Source organism: Trichechus manatus, unplaced genomic scaffold, assembly GCF_000243295.1.
Source record: "Trichechus manatus latirostris isolate Lorelei unplaced genomic scaffold, TriManLat1.0 scaffold00146, whole genome shotgun sequence".
NCBI lineage: Eukaryota > Metazoa > Chordata > Mammalia > Sirenia > Trichechidae > Trichechus > Trichechus manatus.
Window position 1 is genome coordinate 3,189,374 of NW_004444082.1, and position 18,073 is coordinate 3,207,446.

At 37.0% G+C, this 18,073-nt stretch overlaps 1 protein-coding gene across 1 annotated transcript in view; it reads left to right on the top strand.

Moving 5' to 3' along the window:
* Window positions 1-1,414: 1,414 nt before the first annotated feature.
* Window positions 1,415-18,073, top strand: part of TWSG1 (twisted gastrulation BMP signaling modulator 1) — an 88,892-nt gene continuing 72,233 nt past the window's right edge. Inside the window, exon 1 of the mRNA XM_004385791.2 lies at window positions 1,415-1,675. Within this exon, the coding sequence (XP_004385848.1) occupies window positions 1,553-1,675 (123 nt within the window). The 5' untranslated portion in view covers window positions 1,415-1,552. The remainder of the gene's footprint in view (window positions 1,676-18,073) is intronic.

Below are 18,073 nucleotides of genomic sequence, written 5' to 3' on the forward strand. Positions count from 1 at the left end.
GCCTGGGCCCGGCCCCGCTGCCGCGAAGGCCGCCCGGTGTTCTGTACGGGCCGCGGGCCGGAGCCGCGGTGGCAGACAGCGGCCAGGATGGGTGGACAGCCGCCCCGATGGGTTATTTTTTCCAACTCCTGAAAGAACTAAAGAATTCTGCTAACTGGTTTGCACATGCCCACATCTTCTAGAACACGTTTTCCAGTAGGATTCGGGGAGGAGCATTTGTTAAGCACGTCAGAAAACAACCGTAAAAGATTTTTTTTTAAATTGCTTTTTTAGTGGTCGTTTTAGTTGGCCTCCACAAATATGTGGCGGCTTCCGAAATCATCTGACTTGGTGTGTGCTGTTAAATTATCAGAATTGAGGTACTAACGGTCTTTGGGGAACGCTTCACGGTCACCAGGCTTTCTCTTTCTGAATTGAGTCATACCAGGTACAAAGCCCTTTATTATGTTTCATCGTCTAATTGCTTTTGCTTTATTGTACTTTGTGATACTTAGAGGTTTAAGCTAATCATAAAAGCATAAACCCACCGTTTATCCTTCGATCAATATTCGTTTATTTTAATTGATTATCTTTTGGGTGTGTGTTTTAACCCCAAGAAGTTATGTCTTCTCATTTTTAAAGTTTCATAACCACGTTGACTGTTTAACTCCTGTCAGAATTTGTGCTGGTCTTTTTTTTTTTTTTAACTGTAGTAGTTTCCTAATATCTTTGAAGAATCTATGGTACTAAAAGAATTAAAAGAATATCTTTGTATTTTAAGAAATTATCCAGAGTTCTTAATACAATTAATAATTTATTATCTCCTTTGTTAATTGCTAAATTATTTAGGCATGGTTTTGTGGACTCCTTTCTTTGAGCTGTTTTATTCTGGCTAATTTTGTTGAGAGACAAAATGAGATAGTCATAAATAATTACTGGAGTAATTTGCATTTAAAATTTGTTTTAACTGTAAGAATTAAAACATTGTTAAATGTTTTCTAGTACAAAATTAATGGTTTTTATATGAGGTTAAAGTTGAGTAAAAAACCCAAAAACCCCCAATTCCGACTCATAGTGACCCTGTAGGACAGAGTAGAACTACCCCATAGGGTTTCCAAAGAGAGGCCGGTGGATTTGAACTGCCGACCTTTTGGTTAGCAGCTGAAGCCTTAACCCCTGTGCCACCAGGGCCCCAGAGTGGAGTAGTGTACCTAAAACTGAAGCTCAGCAGTGGCAGTGCAGGTTTGGAGCTAGTTATTTCCTTCATACACTTTCAGGTTACTGAGGGTTTACATATAATTTCCACAATCACCATTTCTGAGCAGTCTGAGGAATTTCAGTATTCTACATCTTTAAAAATAGGTATTTTTTGAGTGTTTAAATACCGTCATTGAGAATGAACTTTAAGTTATCTCTCAAAAGTCTTTTTGCCACAAACAAGGAGTCTTGGTTTATTCGTTTTGTTTTTCATTTTTGTATTTGGTTTTACTCTAGCACCTGTCTTGGAATTAAAGTTTGTTTTTCTTTGCTTATTTAGCTCCTAGGAGTTGCTTGTTGTCTGCTTTGAAGAAACATGAAGTCCCTCTATGTTGCTGTGCCTGCTCTAGCCATCCTGATGTTCCTCACGTGGATCCCTGTGGCGCTGAGTTGTAACAAAGCGCTCTGTGCTAGTGATGTGAGCAAATGCCTCATTCAGGTAGGATGAAGAGTACCTTTTTAAAAACTGTTACAGTATAGTGAAGAGCAGATAAATTTGAGGCCTGATGTGCTGTACCGGTGACATGCTGGTCTGGGTTTTTTACCCCCTACAGTTCTCTTGCATACCGGCAAGGTCAGCTTCCAGATGTTCAGCGCTGAGAATAATTATCCTGCTTATAAACATACCATCACAAGACGGAGAGCACTCTATTCTGATCAGTTAAAAGGTTCCCTTGTGTTTACGTAGCAAAGCAGCTCCATCACTATATTTAGAAAAACATCAACTAATTGTGTAATATGCAAACTGTCCCCTAAGTGCAATGTGTTACTTATCTATTGCTGTCTAACAAAAAACTCTAAAACTTAGCAACTTAATGCAACAAACATAAACTGTCTCAGTTTCTGAGGGTCAGGAACCCAGGAGGGTTGCAGTCAAGTTGTTGGCTGGGATTGGGAAATCTGCTTTCAAGATATTTGACAATTATGGGATTGGGGACTCTGCTTTCAAGATTGTTAACAATTATCTCCCTTTTAATCATCCAGACAAACCTGTTAATGTAGCTACAACTCTCATTTTCCTAAGGAGAAAACAGCAGTTAAGTAATTTGATTCGAATTATGTAGTTAGTACGTGCCTGTGGAACTTGGTCCACTGAAGATACTGGTTATTACTCTCTATAAAGTTGTGTTAATTATTGGCAAACTTCATGTCTTACGTAGCTATTTTCTCTTTGCTGGTCCTGTTAGACCATCAGCAGTCTTTGCCTTTGTATGTCTGTCTGTCTGTGTTAGCCTGTCTTTGAGGAGATGTGTTGTGAGCTAAGGAATTCAGTAACCACACGTATTAGAATTATATGTAAAGTGAGTCAGCTGACTCTTGACTGTAGTCCCGACAGGAGAGCAGTTGTGAGTGGGATGTACTAGAAGTGATCACTGTTGCTTTTTCTCTTTTCTCACCTTTTAGCCTTCCAGTTAAAAGCTGAAATTCTAGGAAGCCTGACCTTTATGTAAATTGCCACTATCTCAAACTCTGCATAGCCTTACCTTGCATTTCAAATGAAAACATTTAACTAGAGAAGTTTGTTGATTGGTTAGTTTTTAGCTTTTTTACTGTGGAAATTTTCAAGCATAAATGGGAGAAGGGAGAAGAGTATAATCACATCAGAGTTACTACAGTCATTAACTTGCCACTTCCTTGCCACTTCCCGGGGTGTTTCAATGTAGCTTCATTATTCATTATGAGAAAGAAAGTCTTATAATGTTTGTTATATCCATGTTCAGGTGGAAATTCACTTTAACCCCAAATTATTTTTGGACTCCGCTAGTCTATAACTTCAATTAGTTCAAGTAATTAACAATTAAAATACCTTGCTTTGAAAGGAAATATTTCGAAGAGAAAGCTTTGGTTAATATTGGTGATTGCTCTCAAAGGGGTTTGGGAGTTTTGTTTGTTTTTATATTTTAATTTTTTACGAACAAATTTCCTCTTATGGTTCTTTTGTAAAAATTTCTTGGCTAGTGCACATTTTAATTTTTTACATTTTAATACTTACAAAATACTTAAAAAAAGATTATTATGTAAGTGTAAACACTGGAAGATCAAATGAAGCTTCACCTAACGTTAAGTCAAATGGTGATTCTAGTAAACTCATTGGAAAGAAGCTAGGTCTTGTTTTTCGCCAGCGGTTCACTGATGCTAACATTTCTGAGATTCCTGTTTCTTCAGTCGGGACCATCAGGCCTTTTCCTGGAGTAGTGAGACAGCTTTTCTGATGCATAGTGGCAGAGTCCATTCTGAGGCTGAAAATACCTAGGGCTAGAGAATTCAGAGTTCTTTTTTTCCTTTATCCACAAACATTTATTGGACTTGGAAGTGAAATGTGATTAGTTGTACCATTTAAATGGTTTTGTGGACCCCAGAACTCTGAGTTTAGTTTCCTTGTGTTCCTCTTATTATGACTATGTAACAAACCACCCTGGAACCAACAACAATCATTTTGCTCACGAATTTGCATGCTGAGGAGAGCTCACTGGGATAGCTGTGCTCCATACAGCATTTGTTAGGGTGGCTTGAAGGCTGGAGGCTGGAATTATGTGAAGCAGCTTTCTGCTGTAATAGATAAAGACGCAGCTCACTTACCAGTGGAACTTTCTGCAGTGATGGAAATGGTCTACATCTGCCCCGACACTACAGTAGAAACTCACCACATGTGGCTGTTGAGCACTTGAAATGTGGCTAATGTGACAGAGAAGTGAATTTTTCATTTTATTTAATTTTAATTAATACAAATTTAAATAGTTACTCGGGGCTAGTGGCTACTGTTTTGGACATTGCAAATCTGAAGGCACACTCACAGGTGTGACACCTGGGCTGGGAAGAATCTTCAGGCATTTCTCTCTGTGTGGCCTCTGCCTGTGAGCTCTCCAGCAAGGTGGCTCAGACCAGCCAGATTTCCTACCTGTTGGCTCAGGGCTCCTCAGGCACACATCGCACGGAGAGAGCGCCAGGGGAAGCTTTATTGTCTTTTGCTGCCTAATCTTAGATCTCCCAGTGTCACTTCCACAGGCATAAGCCAACCTGGGTTTAAGTGGGGGGCACATTGTCCCTACCCAGCAGTGGAGGGTCAGTGTCACATTGTAGGAAGAGCATGTGGAGGGGATCTACAGGCACCACCATCTTTGGAAAGCACAATCTGCTATGTCTCAACTGTGAAATGAGTCGGTTGGCTGGGTGATCTCTAAGTTTCCTTCTAGTTCTGCGTAGTTCTGAAGAAAGAAACCAACTGTCGTGTGTCAGATATTCTTTTTTTTTAAAAAAATCAAAGTAATAAAGGCCTCTTTTTAAAAATCAAGATGTTAGGATACAAAATAAAAAATTAATCCCCTGACTAACTTTCCTTTCTCCTAGTTCTATAGTTCTTTTACCCAAGGAGAAATCCGAATCTGTTTTCATTATTACTACTTTCAGTGATTTTTTAGCCATATGGCTAAATAATATGCTTATATTGTTGGTTCTTGATTTATCAGTTTTAGATGTAATGTATCTGAAAGTGCCTTTCTGTTATTACAGATGAGGAGATAGCTCACCTACCATCCTCTTCTCTCTGCCGTCCTACCATGGGGGTAGCACTGTTGTAGCTTACCTCTTGGCTCTCTTTCAGGAGGCATCCCTGTGTGGTGCAAACGGTTAAGCGCTCAAGTACTAACTGAATGGTTGGCGATCCAAACACATCTCGAGGTGCCTCAGAAAATAGGCCTGGTGGTCTGCTTCCGAAAGATCACAGCCTTGAAAACCTAATGGAGCATTTCTACTCTGCACACTTGGAGTCACTATGAGTTGGAATGGACTAGATAGCAATGTACAACCTTTTCAGCGTCCACAATGTATTTAACCCTTTCTGGTCTGTTCTATCAACTAGAGACACTGTCTCTTTTTTTAACTCTTCAAACAACCCATGAATTGGTACTACTATTATTGACATTTTTAAAAATTTTATTTATTATGTTGTTGTCATCGAGAATATACACAGCAAAACATACACCAATTCAACAGTTTCTGCATCTACCATTTAGTGACATTGAGTACATTCTTCGAGTTGCACAACCATTCTCACCCTGCTTTCTGACTTGTTCCTCCCGCATTAACATAAATTTACCGCCCACTAAGGTTCCTGCCTAATCTTTCAAGTTGCTGTTGTCAATTTAATTCCATATAAATAGTTCTTAAAAGAGCATAATGCTCAAGGCAGACATTTTTTACTAGTTATAAGCTAAGCTATTGTTTAGTTTTAATATCACTTCAGGGAATATTTTTGGTTTAAGCTTTAAAGATTATCTCAGGGCAGTAGTTTCAGGAGTTTATCCAACCTTCATGCTCCAGGAAGTCTGGAGTCCATGAGAATTTGAAATTCTGTTCTGCACTTTCCCCCTTTTGATGAGGATTCTTCTATGGAATCTTTGATGAAAATGTTCAGTCATGATAGCCCGGCACCATCCACTTCTTCTGGTCTCATGGCAAAGGAGGCAGTTGTTCATGGAGGCAATTAGCCACACATTCCATATCCTCCTCCTATTCCTGTCTCTCCTGTTGCTCTGGTGATTAGAGACTAATTATTGTGCCCTGGATAGCCGCTTGCAAGCTTTTAAGACAAAGAACTAGGAGGTAGAACAGAAGTACTAGATATGTTATTAGGTCAATTAACTGGAATGTTCCTTGAAACGATGACCCTAAACCTCCAAACCAAGGAACCAGATCCCACGAGGTATTTGGTTGTACATAAGCAGCCCCAGCAGCTACTCTTCTTTTTTTAAATTTTTTTTTGTCATTGTTGTAAATAATGCCAATCACACACGTTTTGCCAATTCAACTTTTTACTTGTGTACAACTTATTGACAGGAATTGCAGCAGTTGACTGCGCAACCCTACCCTTAATGGGATTTTTCCATCACTGTTAACCCCCCTTTTCCCCTCCCTCCCGCCCCTGATAACCTAATAAACTTTAGTCTCTATAATCTGCCAAGGCTGTTGTCTTTACAGAAGAAGACTGCCACGTCTTTCTCCTGCAGTGGGTTCAAACGATCGGTTAGCAGCCGAGTGCTTAACCCCTGCACCATGTGGACTCCTCAAATGTATAAAAAAACAATTCTGACTCATACCAACCCTATAGGACAGAGTAGAACTGCCCCATAGGGTTTCCAGGGAGTGGCTGGTAGATTCGAACTGCCAGCCTTTTGGTTAGCAGCCGAGCTCTTAACCACTGCGCCACCAGGGCCCTAACCCTAACCCTGAGGCAGTGAAAACCTGATTGGATATCTGTGTCTGTGAGCAGGGCTCATGGTTTGGAAGGTGTCCTTGAGGGGTAGGGAAGACCTTGGTGCTGGAATGTGTTCCCTGCCCTGAGGCTGACCCTTTCCCTAAAGGAAAGTTTTTTGTTTGTTTTGATTAGCTAGTTTTCTCTGGAGTGGCTGGGTGATGAGTAGATGCCTGGTTCGTATCTTTTTGTTCTGGTGTGGGCCTAGCCCCACTAGTCTGATAGACACTTGAACTTGAACACCCTGTTTTTAGTCCTGATCTCTTCACTTGGAGAACAGATGGACTATTGGAATTCCTTGTGCCAAGAATTGTTACCTGGGATTCTTGAACTTCTTAAGGGCTTAAAGGAGACCCTAGAATTATATTCAAAATTATGTATACACGATTTTCTCTGGAAAAGGACCGTAGCTTTCTGTAGGTTCTCAAAGTGACTAATGGCCCTGAAAAGGTTAAGAATTGCTAGAACTTTGCTTTCCGTTGCGCATGCTAAGTTATCATCAAAAGTTCAGTTTCACATTCAACAGTGTGCAAGGCACATTGACATTTTAGAAGTCAATAATATTCCCTCTCCTTAAGGAGCTTACAAAAGAAGAGACAGGTACAGAAATGACAGATACAAGGAGGGAGATGAGTACTTTGAGAAAGGTGAAGATGCAGTGCTTTAGGAGTTTCAAGAAAGGTATCACTTCCATCTTAGAGGGAATTTAAGATTTTCCTCTTGCTATTTTGGTTTGGTTTGAACAACATCTGTGGTGTTATGAGGATAAGGTACAACATTTGTTTATGTTGACAGTGACGCTTCATGCACTCATGAAATAACTAAATATAAAAAATTTTCCCTGGGAGCTCATACTTATGTAAATATTTTTTACCAGCATAGTTGCAAGGCAATGCAGTGATCACTGCCTCTCCTACAAGTTGCTATGTGAAAGGGTGGTTCCTACATAAATATTTATTTCATGCTTCTGACGTGAAAGAAATCTAACTTTAAACATCAAGAAAATAAAATTGTCATCTTGGTCTACTCCCTTGCCTGTGTAATGAGTGGTTTAGCCATGTTGTTTAAGGGCAAAGAGGTAGTAGTGACAACTTCATTAGCTTCTTCTGCTTGTATAAAAGTAACTTAAAATATGGATCAGTACCATGTTTCTACCCCAGAAATCCCAAGGCCCACTTTGTATTAAGAACTGGAAAAACCTTACTGACTTTAGTACTTTGGACTGATATTTACGGCCTGTCATTTTTAGGACGAGATAAACATCATCTTTCATGAAAATATTCAGACTTAATTCTGAGATCATTGATTTACTCAACTGGTTATCTGAATGTTTACTTAGTACTCGATGTGCTGAACCAACATTCTGCCTTTTTGACTTTAAAAATTAAGCTACCTGTTAAATTCAGATTTTCTGAAATAAGTTGGAATTTCAGAATAATTTATCTCTGATAATAGTTTTAAAGTGTGGTTTCTCTTACGTTAAAAATATAAATAGTTTAGGTAAGTTCAGAGCTTTGTTAATTACAGTAAACTGAAAAATTAACTTTTCTTTTTTCTTTAATTAGTGCAAATTAAATCCCACATTTCTCTGCTGCAGTTATCTTGATTTATTACTACACTGGTAATATTCTGGATTACATGTAATTTTGTTTTCTTTTCTCTTTGTGAGCACTATTTTCCTCTCATGTTTTTTCCTCCTCCTCCCACTTCCTTGCTCTTAAAAATTGTGACTGTAAACCATTTTTGCCCTGTTTTGCTTCAGTTAACACTCCATGAAAATTTAAAAAATTAATGTCCAAAAGTAATGAGTCAGGCCTGATGTAATTAAAGAAAGAATAAGTCATTGTTTCCCTCCAGGTGATTTATACAGCTATACTAGCTGTTAAAACTTACAAATGGAGGCTAACATTTATTTTCACTGGCTGCTTTACTTGTTGAATTATTATTTCATGGGGATACTTGGGAAATTTTCAAACATACATAGAGAGAGTAGTACAATAAGCCCCCATATACCCATCAACTTGAAGCCTTAATTAGATTTGTTCTTACGTAACTGTGGTGTTTTAGATCAAGATATTATAAATACTTAAGAGTTTTTGTAATTTAATATTTAAGAACTTCAGTTTGTATTTTAAGTACCTTTTTATTGTACAAATATGAATTGAACTGCATCTTGAGTCTTACTATCCAAAAAAATTATTGTTCATTTGCAATTAGAAAAATGTTTCCTACTCAAGGAAAATTCAGAAAATGCATAGAAGTAGAAAAAGGAAGGTAAATCATTCATAGTCCTGTTGTCCAAATTGAGACTACTCTTAATAGTTTGATATAGTCCCTTGCAGTGTTTTCTTCTGTGTTTAGGTGATTTTTAACAATTGTATGTACAGTTTTTGTAGTCTGCATTTTCTACTACCCTTGTTTTATGTTTCTTTGCAAAGGATACATTTGTTAGTTTATAGAAGTTTAGTTTTTTAATTTATAGAGAAACCACAATGTACCACATTGGCTCTTCAAAGATAATATAAGGTATTCCCTCATTTCCCACAGCAGTCTTTTAAAAGTCCTGTTTATTGCGGTGTAACTCACATGCAATATAGTTTACCCTTTTTACGAGTATAGTTGTATGAGGTTTGGCATACACTCATGTAACCACTACAACAGTCAGGATAGACAATGTTTTCATGACCTGAAAAGTTCCTGCACACTTCTTTCAGGTCAAACCTAGCCCCATCCGCAGCCCCAGGCATCCACTTATTTGGGTTTTAAGACTTGTTTTTAGACTTGTTTTTAATTTTTGTGAATACTGAAATAGTTTTGCAACTTTGTATATTCTGTAGCATTTTTGTTTATTTTTTCAGATTTTAGATATTTTATTTCTAATTAATTTTTGCTAATTATTCTTGCTCTACTTATTTGACAGTGTTTCATTAATTTTTAAAATTTTGTGTGTCTAATTGTAAATTCTAAAAGCAGATGGAGAAATCATTAGTTTGTGTATTGATAACTTTTGAGCATCCTAGAGTGATTTTACAAATTTTTAATGCTTTTTGGAAATAAATGTATTTGAATCAGTTAGCTTTTGCTGTTAATAAGCCACCTGAAAACTTAGTGGCTTAAAACAGCAGCGATTTTATTTGTTCAGGATCCTGGAGGCAGCTGGCAATTCTTCTGGTCTAGTCTAGCTTGGCTACTCTGACTATCAGGCACCTCACCTAGGATGACTTCAGATGTCTGGCAGTAGACAAGCTGGTTGATCCAGGAGTCAGCCCTCAGCTGTGATGGCATGTCTCTGCTCCACATCACGTGGGCCTCCTTATAGGCAGGACCGCTTCACCTGTCGAGAGGAGGGTTCCCAGGCCCAGGGGTGCAAGCCCCAGTGCGAAGACCCTTTCTACGTGGGTCACACTTGCTGTCGGCCCAAGCAGGTCCCATGGCTACTGACCGAGTGACAGTGGATGTTTTGCAAACAGTCCACTGCAGTGTCGATTCGAGTTTTTATCTGTTTTATAACTTTAAATTTATCTTTATCTAATGGTGCCTACTTCACATTTTTATCTTTTTTTTGAAATCATCGTATTCCTTTTATACTTTTACACTTAAACTGATCTTGATAAAGAAAAGAAAAATCTCACCACAGGCCTGCCAGCTTTGGTTAGATATTCCTGTTAAAATCATTGAGATTCAACTTTTCAAAATATTGGAATGAGAAATAGAAACCTTATCTCATTTATTTAGCATTTCAATAATTATAGTTAATACTCTTTCTTAAAGAGAATGAGTCCATAATCAAACTAGATATTCCTTTAGGTTGTTTCATCAAAGGCATAGTCTTTCAGTACCTGAAGAAATTAAAAGTGCCATTGAGTAAGTTTAACCATTGTTTATTTTACCACAATGTACCCGACTGGCTCTTTGAAGATAAAATAAGGCATTCCCTCATAAAATAAAGGTAGAATAAGTATCATCAGCTAAAACCAGTGACTTGGAATTTAATACGTGATTCTTTTGTTGCTTCACGCACTTCAGTCTTAGAGAAAGTGTTGTTCCTGATTATACAGGAGAGGAAGTTAAGAATGAGTGGTTTAGTGATTCCTCTGAGTTCTGCAGCTGGCTCAGCACTCAGTCCTCTGACCCAAGTCTTTGTGTGCTGCTGTTGCTCTTGCATGTTGGAGCCAGGGTGATACGGAATAAGAAACATGTTTTAGTTTGAAGCCCCGTGCTAGATGTTCTTAAAATTTGGTAATCATATAAATCATTAACTGTGTGATGGGAAAAATAGAAACTTTATACTAAGTGGAAAACTAAGATTTATACACTTGGGCTATTCTGTATTGATCAGCATAAGTATTTAGAGAGAATTTGGTAATTTGTTTAAAAAGCTTACATGAAAAGTAAATCTGGCAGGACGGAAAGTTTTGGGAAAGAGTCTCATCGTTTAAAATGTATTTTTCTACATTTGGAGTCAGCAGAAGCGTTTTCATTAAGGGCTGTTCTGATAAAAAGGTCATTAAGAGTTCGGATTAACAAAGGCTACAACCATATTAAAATTGGGCAAGAATTTTGTAAATACAAGGTCATATCAGTACAAAATGATTCTTGTTAACCGAAGCCTTATTGACACTACTAAATAAAAACTAAGTCATAAAATCATTTTAAGGTTAGGCTTAAAATGTTACTACTTTCTCTGCTATGTCAGATATCCCAGCAGTTAGCTAATTATTCCTTCATACCGAGAGGAAAGTCTTGACGATTCCACCAGAGAAGATAAAGATTTCATATGTACTCAGTAAAAACTTTGCTGTGATTCCCTTCCTAGGTTTCAGAAACAAAGTGACTCTACTGTCTATCCAAGCTTTAAGAAAAGGAACAGGAACCCTTATCTTGAATGCAGTGTGAAGATCTGAGTTTAGAATTACTGTAGGATTACTGGGGCCCTGGTGGGGTAGTGGTCAAGCATTTGGCTGCTAACCAAAATGTAGGCAGTTTGAATCCACTAGCCCCTCTTTGGAAACCCTATGGGGCAGTTCTGCTCTGTCCTCTAGGGTTGCTATGAGTCGGAATCGACTCTACAGGCAATGGGTTTGTTTGTTTGGTTTGGTTTTTAGAATTACTGGCTCCCTGGAAGGTCGGGCTCTTCACATTGAAGAAGTGGGTGACTCCAGGGAAGTGGTGAAGTGTAGAAGTACAAATGGGTCAAATCTCAGTTTGTCACTTACTAATTTAGAAAATGAGAGCAACAGTACCTACCACGATAGTAGTTTTCTAAGATTCAAGATAACGCATATAAAGCACTTAGCATAGCGCCTATTTTTGTTTGATAAAACCCATTTAAGAGCTTGGGGGAGGTGGTGGCAGAAAATATTTGGAAGCATTGAATCAGTCTTTATTTTGGACTTCTGTGAACTTTGTGTTTGGTTCACATGTTCCATTCAACTGAGCAGTGCCCAATTCAGTCATAGGAAGGTTAGTAAACTGTATAAATAAATGTCCCGTCCAAAGAGAAAATGCCAAATCTCCTCTCTGCCATGTTTCTTCTAAAGAAGTGCAGACTTTGAAATAATAATAAAGTAAAAGATAATAATGAAGTTTTTGAAGGTAGAGATACAGAAGGAGAGAGAACAAGAGGTGGAAAGGATCAAGAATTTAAGGAATATTTCTGAATTTTTGCACATTGGATGTACTATTACGTAGCTTTTAAATTATATTAGCACATTTTCGTAACAGGGAAATTCTTTTTTAGATCAGGATACTGTATAATCATTATTTTGTTAGAAATGCATAGGAATTTACTGAAATGGGAGGAATTAGGCTGTTTTTTTCCTTCCTTCTACTCTAGTAGATATTTTCCAGCCTTTTATAGTTAGAAAAATGCTTTCTAATTTTTTTTAAAGTGTTTGTTTTTGTCTTGACTCTAGCCTCTTGAGCAAAGCATTTATGGTTACAGAAGAATCATTTTGTTCTCATAACTAAAACAGCTAAAGGTAAATTTTTCTTTGTGTCCTGAGGAAAATATACTGCTTAATTTAAATAGAGTAATTTTTCATCTTTTCTGTTATTCTTGATTCATCACAGAGAATTACATTTTGAGAGTTTTTTCTTTTGTATTTCCAGTACTTGAGTTCAAAACACTTTAAAAATGATTTTTTATGTTTAGAAATATTCATCCTAACCACACTTTGCTTGCTGTCAAAAAATTAAAGTCTGTAGTTCCAAATATGTTTATGATCAAACATTACTCAGTAATGAGATTTTTAAAGACATGTAAAGTGATTAGAAAAGAATGAGTGAGTTGGTAAGCTACACATGGTTGCTGTTCATAATTATTTATTCATGGAAATGCATTGTTTCAATTTTTTTCTTGACTTAAAAAAAATAGTAAGCAAATGATTTCCATATTTGTTTGCTTTCTGGATTGCAGTGAGATTTTTGAGATCCTAAATAACCCCTTGCTTTCGAGTCGATTCCAACTCATAGCGACCCTGTAGGACAGAGCAGAACTGTCCCATAGGGTTTCCAAGGAGCACCTGGTGGATTCCAACTTCTGAACTTTTGGTTAGCAGCCATAGCTCTTGACCAGTATACCACCAGGGTTTCCGAGATCCTAAATGCCATCTGTTAAATTTGCCTGTAGTATTGTTCTCCTGGAAAGTGAGAAGTTGTATATTTTTGAAAATTGAAAAGTAATGACTGCTGACTAACGGGGTGGTGTTAGGTTCTTTTTTTTCTTATTTCCCAGTCTTACCTTGGAAAGAGTGCCACAGGAGTTATATGAGAATGGTAGAGATTATTTGACATATTTTGAGGCTCACTCACTCTGTAAAATTTCTTAATTTACGTGATTAGATTTCTGTTTTATTAAGACAGACTTTTTTAGTCTCTTGTGTAGTCAAGTGGAAGAAAGACATATTGGCTAGCATACTGTTGCTTGGCATCCAACCAGTTTTTGCGTTAATTCTTACCACTAAAGTCTTAACCTGGATTTTTGTCTCTTTAGCAGTGCGGTAATAAAGCTTATCTTAAAATCATTTCCTCACGTCTGTCCCAGTGTAGGTTTTCCACTGTGTATTCTATCACTAAACTATAAATCAGTAAGCATATTGCTGTAGTGTATTATTCTGTTACATACACTGCCATGTAAAAGTGCAGTACCAAAACCAAAGTCAAACCCACTGCCGTCGAGTCGATTCTGACTGATAGTGACCCTATAGCACAGAGTAGAACTGCCCCATAGGGTTTCCAAGGAGTGTAGGGTGGATCTGAATTGCCAGCCTTTGGTTAGCAGCCGTAGCTCTTAACCACTGCTATTAAGAGAACGTGACATACATTTAATCTTCAGGTTAGATTATCCAGGCAAGTTCATGCAACTTTTAAATAGGCTGTTAGTTTTAACCTCTCATTAGTTAGCAGTTATCTTACAGTATTGCCCACCCTTTCATTACAATTCAAAACACCTCACAAATATATGACGGTAAAAGGCATAATGAATGTTTTAAAGACTCGATTTCTCTAATAAACCAAAAACCAAACCCATTGCCATCAAGTTGATTCCGACTCATAGCGACCCTATAGGACAGAGTAGACCTGTCCCATGGAGCTTCCAAGGCTGTAATCTTTACAGAAGCAGACTGCCACATCTTTCTCTCAGGAGCAGCTGGTGGGCTCAAACTGCCGACATTTCAGTTAGCAGCCACCACTGCACCACCAGGGCTCCTTCTCTAATGGAAGCCGTTAAATAGATACTCATTTTTAAGTTATTTATCATAATGGACAGTAATTCATTTAACAAGCTACCATTTGGGAACAGATTGATAGGAAAAAGTTGTTAAAAGTAATATTTTCACAAGATTAAATTTGTGTACAAATTCGTAAGGTTTATTTGCAGTTCATGAATTGGGGAGTGTCTAATCTGGCTGCCAAGGACAAGTGGAAAAGACCAAAATTATTTGGGCATCAAGGTGTAAGAACAAGGAAGTAGAGCTGGGCAAAAAGTGATTGGTTAGTTCTAAATTACTTTTCTTTCTATGGCGTACTGGGACTGTACCTGAGATAGCAAGCTTTGATTGGTTGACTTAGGTTTCCAATGCCTGAGAAGATCAGGCATTTACAGGAAAGAGAAACTAGCTAGGTTTCAGTTTGCTGACCCTAGGTTAGCATAAGTGACTCCATCTTGGGCCTAGTATAGTCAGGTTAACAAAGGAGAGATGCTGTATTGTTTGAATACATTTGTAATTTTCTAATTCGTTTCTCCTGAGTTAGCTTAAATATGTAATGTAAGTATGAGTAAGATAGTAAAGGGATGTTTTCTCCTTATATTACAAATTAAAATTCAAGAGGCTTTATTTCTTGTGATTAAGTGGTAAACTTTATAAAACTAAAAAAGAAATTATCAAAATAGTTGAAATGGCAAATGTTTTGTTATATATATTTCACCACAATGAAATAAAAATTATCAATATCCTTCACTCTGATTTTTTTTTTTTTTAAATGTGAGCTTAAAAAATGCCCTCTGACTTCAAAGACAAGACAGAAAGGTTTTTACAGAGAAACAAGTCACAAAGAAAGTATAGCTTTGGCGATTCTTTTTTATTCTAGATTTACAAGTAAGTTTGAGCTAGTCTGAATCAAGCTTCACCAGTTTTGTGATTAAGCATTTATACTTCTTGGTAAGTCCTTGCCCTTTTAGTAATCATACCTCTTTTTCTAACATGTCTAGCTAAGATACCTATACTATCAGCATTACATGAGTGTGGCCTGAGTATACAGAATTATACAGTACTAAAATGCTATAATTTCTATATATTAAGCCACAATACACACAGAAATCAAACTAGTGAATTAATTAGAAAGCAGCACAAATACTGATTCTTGAAAGTGCTGTGTAATTGCTAAGGACTTTTGATATGTTGTTGAATTCTATTCGTTAGCATTTTGTTGAGGATGTCTGTGTCTATGTTCACGAGGGATATTGGTCTGTAATTTTCTTTTTTTGGTGTCTTTACCTGGTTTTGTTATTAGGGTTATGCTGGTTTCATAGAATGAGTTTGGGAGTATTCCATCCTTTTTTGTGCTTTGAAATACCTTTAGTAGTAAGGGTATTAACTCTTCTCCGAACGTTTGGTAGAATTCTCCAGTGAAACTGTCAGGGCCAGGGATTTTTTTTGTTGGAAATTTTTTAATTATCTTTTCAATCTCTTTAGTTATTGATTTATTTAGTTGTTTTACCTCTGTGTTAGTTTAGGTAGGTAGTGTGTTTCTAGAAATTTGTCCATTTCCTCTAGGTTTTCAAGTTTGTTGGAGTATAATTTTTCATAGTATTCTGTTATGATTCTTTTAATTTAAGTTGCGTCTGTTGTGATATCACCCATCTCATTTCTTATTCATGTTATTTGCTTCCTCTCCTGTTTTTCTTTTGTTAGTTTGGCCAATGGTTTATTGATTTTGTCGATCTTTTCAAAGAACCAGCTTTTGGTCTTGTTAACTCTTTCAGTTGTTTTTGTGTTCTCTATTTCATTTAATTCTGCTCTAATTTTTATTATTTGCTTTCTTCTGGTGTCTGAGGGCTTCTTTTGCTGCTCTCTATTTGTTTGAGTTGTACAGTTAATGTTTTGATTTTGGCCCTTTCTTCTTTTTGGATGTGTGCGTTTATTGCTGTAAACTGACCTCTGAGCACTGCTTTTGCTGTGTCCCAAAGGTTCTGGTAGGATGTGTTTTCATTCTCATTTGATTCTATGAATTTCTTTATTCCATCCTTAATTTCTTCTATAACCCAGTAGTTTTTGAGCAAGGTGTTGTTCAGTTTCCATGTGTTTGATTTTTTTCCCTTGCTTTTTCTGTTGTGATTTCTACTTTTATGGCTTTATGGTCAGAAAAGATGCTTTGTAATATTTCGATGCTTTGGATTCTGTTAAGGCTTGCTTTATGGCCTAATATGTTGTCTATTCTGGAGAATGTTCCATGTGCATTGGAAAAGAAAGTATACTTGGCTGCTGTTGGGTGGAGTGTTCCGTATATGTCTGTGAGATCAAGTTAGTTGATTGTGGCGTTTAGATCTTGTGTGTCTTTATTGAGCTTCTTTCTGGATGTTCTGTCCTTCACCGAAACTAATATGTTGAAGACTCCTACTATTATTGTGCAGCCGTCTGTGTCACTTTTCAATGCTGTTAGAGTTTGTTTTATGTATTTTGGAGCCCTGTCATTGGGTGCGTAAATATTTATTATTGTTATGTCTTCCTGGTGTATTGACTCTTTAATCACTGTATAGTGTCCTTCCTTATCCTTTGTGGTGGATTTTATTTTAAAGTATTTTGTCAGAGATTAAGATTGCCACTCCTGCTCTTTTTTGAGTATTGTTTGCTTGATATATTTTTTTCCATTCTTTGAGTTTTAGTTTGTGTCTTTTAGTATAAGGTGTGTCTTTTGTAGCAGCACATAGACGGATTGTGTTTTTTAATCCATTCTACCACTCTCTGTCTCTTTATTGGTGCATTTAGTCCACTTACGTTCAGCGTAATTATTGATAAGGTATGAGTTTAGTGCTGTCATCTTGATATCTTTTTTTGTGTTGTTGACGGCTTCTTTGTTCCACTTAATTTTCTGTGCTGAGTCATTTTTCTTTATGTATTTTTCTTTTCATCTTTTTCATTGTTGTTGATTTTGTATTTGCTGAGTCTTTATATTTTTCTTGTTTTTTATTTTGATGTGTAGGGTTGTTAGTTTCCTTTATGGTTACTTTAATATTTACTCCTATTTTTCTAAGTTTAAACAAAGCGTTTATTTCTTGATATAGCCTTGACTTCCTCTCCATATGAAAGATCTATGACTACGTTTTTTGAGTCCCTCTTTTTTGTTTTAATATTGTCATCTTTTACATATTGCTTGTTTCCTTATTTTCAGTGTTTTAGCTTTGATTTATTTTTGTGACTTCCTTATCTGGGTTTATGTCTGGTTGTTCTGTCCTGTGTTCTAGTCTTGGATTGTTATCTGATGTTACTGGTATTCTTACCCGAGGACACCCTTTAGTATTTCTTATAATTTTGGTTTGGGTTTTGCAAATTCCCTAATCTTCTGTTTCTCTGGAAATGACCTAATTTCACCATCGTATTTGAGAGACAGTTTTACTGGATATATAATTCTTGGCTGGCAGTGTTTTTCCTTCAGGGCTTTATATATGTCATCTCACTGCCTTCTTGCCTGCATGGTTTCTTCTGAGTAGTCTGAGCTTTGTCTTATTGACTGTCCTTTGTAGAAGACTTTTCGTTTATCCCTAGCCGCTCTTAAAATTCTCTATCTTTGGTTTTCACAAGTTTGATTGTAGTATCTCTTGGTGACTTTCTTTTGGGATCTACCTTATATGGGGTTTGTGGAGCATCTTGGATATATATCTTCTCATCTTTCACAGTATCAGGGAAGTTTTCTGCCAACAAATCTCTGTGTATTTTCTGTTAACCCCCCAGTTCTGCTACTGCAGTCACTCGTAGGTTATTCCTCCTGATAGAATCCCACATAATTCTTAGGGTTTCTTCATTTTTAAAAATTCTTTTACCTGATTTTTCCTCAAATAAGTTGGTGTCAAGTGCTTTATCTTCA